Below are 4073 nucleotides of genomic sequence, written 5' to 3'. Positions count from 1 at the left end.
TCACGTATTTGGCAATACCTTTTGGACCTTTGGAATTATAGTTCTTCATCTTTTATATAAGCTTTGGATTTCAAATATTTTGGCCACGAGCATCACTGAAGAGACATGTATTGTCGAAATGCGCATCTGGTGCAGGAGAATTGGTACCGTTAATGTTATTAAAGACTTTTTCTTTATTTTGTTACTATATTTTGTCAAACTCATTTTTTTTTTTTTTGTATCATATTATTACAATTTGTAATTTATATATTTGTAAATTGTTCGTATTTAATTCAAATTACATATTTGTTCATTTTCACTGTATAATCGAAATTATGGCAGCTATTAAAAGATGTTTGGTCTTTTTTTTTTCATTTTAGAGGTAAGAGCAATATTATAGAATTAGATAAATTTTCAATAAACAAATGGATGCGAAACACATATCTCGTGGTAATCAGTGCGGTATCTCAACATCTTGCACTACTTGCTTTGTTTAAAACGCCGTCACAAAATATGAATGTCACATGCCAGAGTCTAATGCTTTTAAGCCATTAAAACTCGCAGATGACTCTGACTAATTGCATGATTATTTTTTTTTTTGAAACAATTATTTTAATTCATTACACAATTCATAACCACTGCTGCGTAATCGGATCATTCTGTGGTAAGTTAAACTTAAAAACGTTAAGTTAACTAGAATTTGCTGGAACTCCATTTATAAAGATTGTTTTTACAAAATTCAATTGATAATGTTAAAGCGGACGGAGAGTTGTCTCATTAACACTCATACCTCATCTTCTCATATATATTTATTCCTTATATTTTTAAGTTTTTCTTTATACAGTAATAGGACGATACAGTATAATTGCCAAGGGCACCACTCATTACCAGAGACCCACTGCCAGATAAAAGCACTAACATGTAACCATACGGCCTTCAACAATGGTCAAAATCCATACCGTACAGTAAGCTTCAAAACGCCTCAAAGTGACAAATGTTAAATAATTTAAACAGAAAAACAAACGAACTTTGTTTTCCGGTCTTATTATGCAAAAATAATTGAATGAATCACTACAAATCTAAGTTGATAAAAATGAACCCTATCGACTTGGTCAATCTACTGTTAAATTTGAGGGCTGTTGGCGTAAAATGCGTTTGTTTCACATCTTCAATACGAATACCACGTGTGGATCTAGTGCTATCTGCTTACTCTTCTGGAGGATATCAGATCAATCCCTTCATGTTATGGGGTTCTTAAAGCAGATTAAGTTGATTATGCTGTATTTTGTATACCTTTGTTTGTTGAGCTTTTTTTATCGTTTCATGTTGTGTTTTTTGTAGTTGTTGTTGTTTTTGTCCTGGCGTTGTCAGTATGTAATCGACTTTAAATATTTCCATTTTGATACCTTTTTGTACATATGTAGTTTATTCTGAGCTTGTATCTCTGACCACTTTAAATAACCTTGATAATTGAGAAATGTCATTCTATTGGTCAAGTGAATATTTGCCAGTTATGCTTGACAGAGAAAGAAGTTTGGTTTCTTTGATTTCTTTAGCTGTTTACTAAAAGAGGGACAAAAGATACCAGAGGGATGGTCAAACTCATAGATAGACCGAAAATAAACTGACAACGCCCAGTCTAAAATAAGAAAAAGACAATCAGACAAATAATAGTTCACAACAAACAACATAGAAAACTATAGACTAGGCAACACGAACCCCACCAAAGACAATGGGTGATCTCAGTTGCTCCGGAAGTGACGGCATATAGTCATAAATGTCCTTATTATTTTAGGGTTAGTTTCAAAGGTTGAAGAAGAATTTAACAGTTTTAGTGGTCGAAGGAGCATTTAACCAAAATATTTGACCTATAAAACATGACAAACTTTACAATGTCATATAACTTGTCTGCTGCAGAGATTGAACTGTTTGAATTTGAAAGCATTCTTGGTTTTATCCTACCTATAATTTATGGACTGACCATTCCAGTTGGCTGTTTAGGAAACCTGCTCGTGATCATTGCTGTGTGTTCACAAAGACAGAAGCGGAATACAACGGACATATTAATTGTTAACCTTGCCGTTGTAGATATTTTATTTATAATGGTATATGTTCCTTACTTAGTTACAACATACTTTAAAGGCAGCTGGGTACTGGGTGACTTTGTTTGCAAACTATCAAACTATATTTTGTATGTTTCCGCAACGATTAGCGTGTATACCCTAGTTATGATGTCTCTAGACCGCTATCTAGCAATAGTTCATCCAATCACATCAAAGAAATATAGAACCAGACAGAATGTTAACCTGCTTGTTTTTATTACTTGGCTTGTTGTGTCTGGTTCTTATCTTCCAGTAATTATTGAAACAAATAAGATTGGTGAATCAGAACTATCAGTATGTGGTATGTCTATGACCTTTGACAGAAGATTGGTGGCTTGTTTTCTGGTTTTTGCATACGTGCTTCCATTATTAATGATAAGTGTCTTTTATGGTTTAATACTTAAACAGATACTGTACGGAGTTGCTCCGGGCACTAGGCGAAGTGCCACACGTATGCAGCCGATGAAGAGAGTAGCAAATAGGATAATCGTTGTAGTAATTGCATTTGCTATGTGTTGGTTACCAGATCACATCATAAATATGCTTATATTATTTGGAGATTTTTATAACAACATTTTAATATCTAGTATTGTAGCAACTTCGAACTTCTTGGCGTTTGCCAACAGTTGTATAAATCCTATTTTGTATACCTTTCTCTCAACAAAATACAGACAAAGTCTTCGTAAACTCCTGTGTTGTAAACGTGAACGACCAAATAATTTAAACAGATAGACACTGTAATGATTTTGCAAGGAGTGAATGATACGAAAAGATAAACAGATGTTTTAGATGATAGCGTTGTATATCAGCTAATGTGATACAGTGAAAGCATAAGTATGATTGACTTTTGTATAACCGAATGCTTTATTTGTAAATTTGCGTCACAATATGGTATGTGAATATCTAATAAAAAAAACCATTCTATGATCTTCATGCACTTTTCAATTGTTTTTATCCTTTACGAGGATAAATCTTTGTCACAAAACATTTAGTTATCAATAATAAATCATTCTTAAAGAATTATTGTATGTTGAGTTATCAAAAATCTAAACTTCAACCATTGCTTTGAAAAAATCATGTGTGGTTCACGTATTCTATTATACCGCGATAACGACTTGAACTGTGATTTTTAGTTTAAAGGTATATAGTCTATGTTTATTAGAGAGAACCACCATCTTAGCTAAATAAACAAAACACATTTTGATAGACATCTTTACTTCTCTAATCGTCTATTCTTTCAAAAAGCATTAAATCACATGAATACTGACCTTCGAGGAAAATTCAAAACAGAAAGTCATTACTCAATAGATATAGAAAGATGTCACTTAATATTTTATTACATTAGTAAATACTTTACATGTTTAATAGTTTCTACTTAAACACACGTTGCAACCATTAGTACTATACACTCTAAATATATTAACGCAAATATATTTCTCATAATTGCTTCTTATGTTGAGGGCTTAATCGTGATTTAACACATGCCATTAGAAAACCTCTTTGTTCTTACTGAACTTTAATCTAGATACTACTAAGATAACCTGTTCTTTGACTATCTCAGATAGCCAGTTCAAATGTACTTTACTCTGACAATTTCCAACATAGTTAACGATTACACATGATTAACAAAGTTGAATAAAACTCATTTTGTCAACATTTGAAATAAAATTAAGTTCATAATTCACAGCTCATTCTTAAACATGGCAATATAGTATTCTTGATACGATATTTATATATTAAGTAACCCAACCATTGTCTCCAAGTTTTTACATTAATTTTTCTAAAAAAAGTTCGAAAGAAGTGGATGTAAGCAGTTAAACGGCATTCAACAATGTGAACAATTCATACATATCGCCGGTCTTAAGAGCCCCGACATGAAAAAAAAACGAAACAATTCAATTGCAAAAATTAAACATGTTAAAGGCCTAAATTATACCAAAAACAATTTACAAAAAATAAATATGGAAGGCATGAACGATCGACTTGCATATG

The 4073-nt window shown here is 32.0% G+C and overlaps 1 protein-coding gene across 1 annotated transcript; it reads left to right on the top strand.

Annotated features, from left to right (window-relative positions):
* Nucleotides 1–2081: 2081 nt before the first annotated feature.
* Nucleotides 2082–3460, top strand: LOC143046472 (allatostatin-A receptor-like). Its single transcript, XM_076219630.1, has 3 exons — nt 2082–2375; nt 2490–2667; nt 3450–3460. Exons 1-3 carry the CDS (start codon nt 2082–2084, stop codon nt 3458–3460), a joined length of 483 nt encoding a protein of 160 aa, XP_076075745.1.
* Nucleotides 3461–4073: the final 613 nt, after the last annotated feature.

The sequence above is a fragment of the Mytilus galloprovincialis genome, chromosome 9 (genome assembly GCF_965363235.1).
Source record: "Mytilus galloprovincialis chromosome 9, xbMytGall1.hap1.1, whole genome shotgun sequence".
NCBI classification, from domain to species: domain Eukaryota; kingdom Metazoa; phylum Mollusca; class Bivalvia; order Mytilida; family Mytilidae; genus Mytilus; species Mytilus galloprovincialis.
Note: the sequence above shows the minus strand (reverse complement) of the source record. Positions and strands in the feature narration are given on the sequence as shown.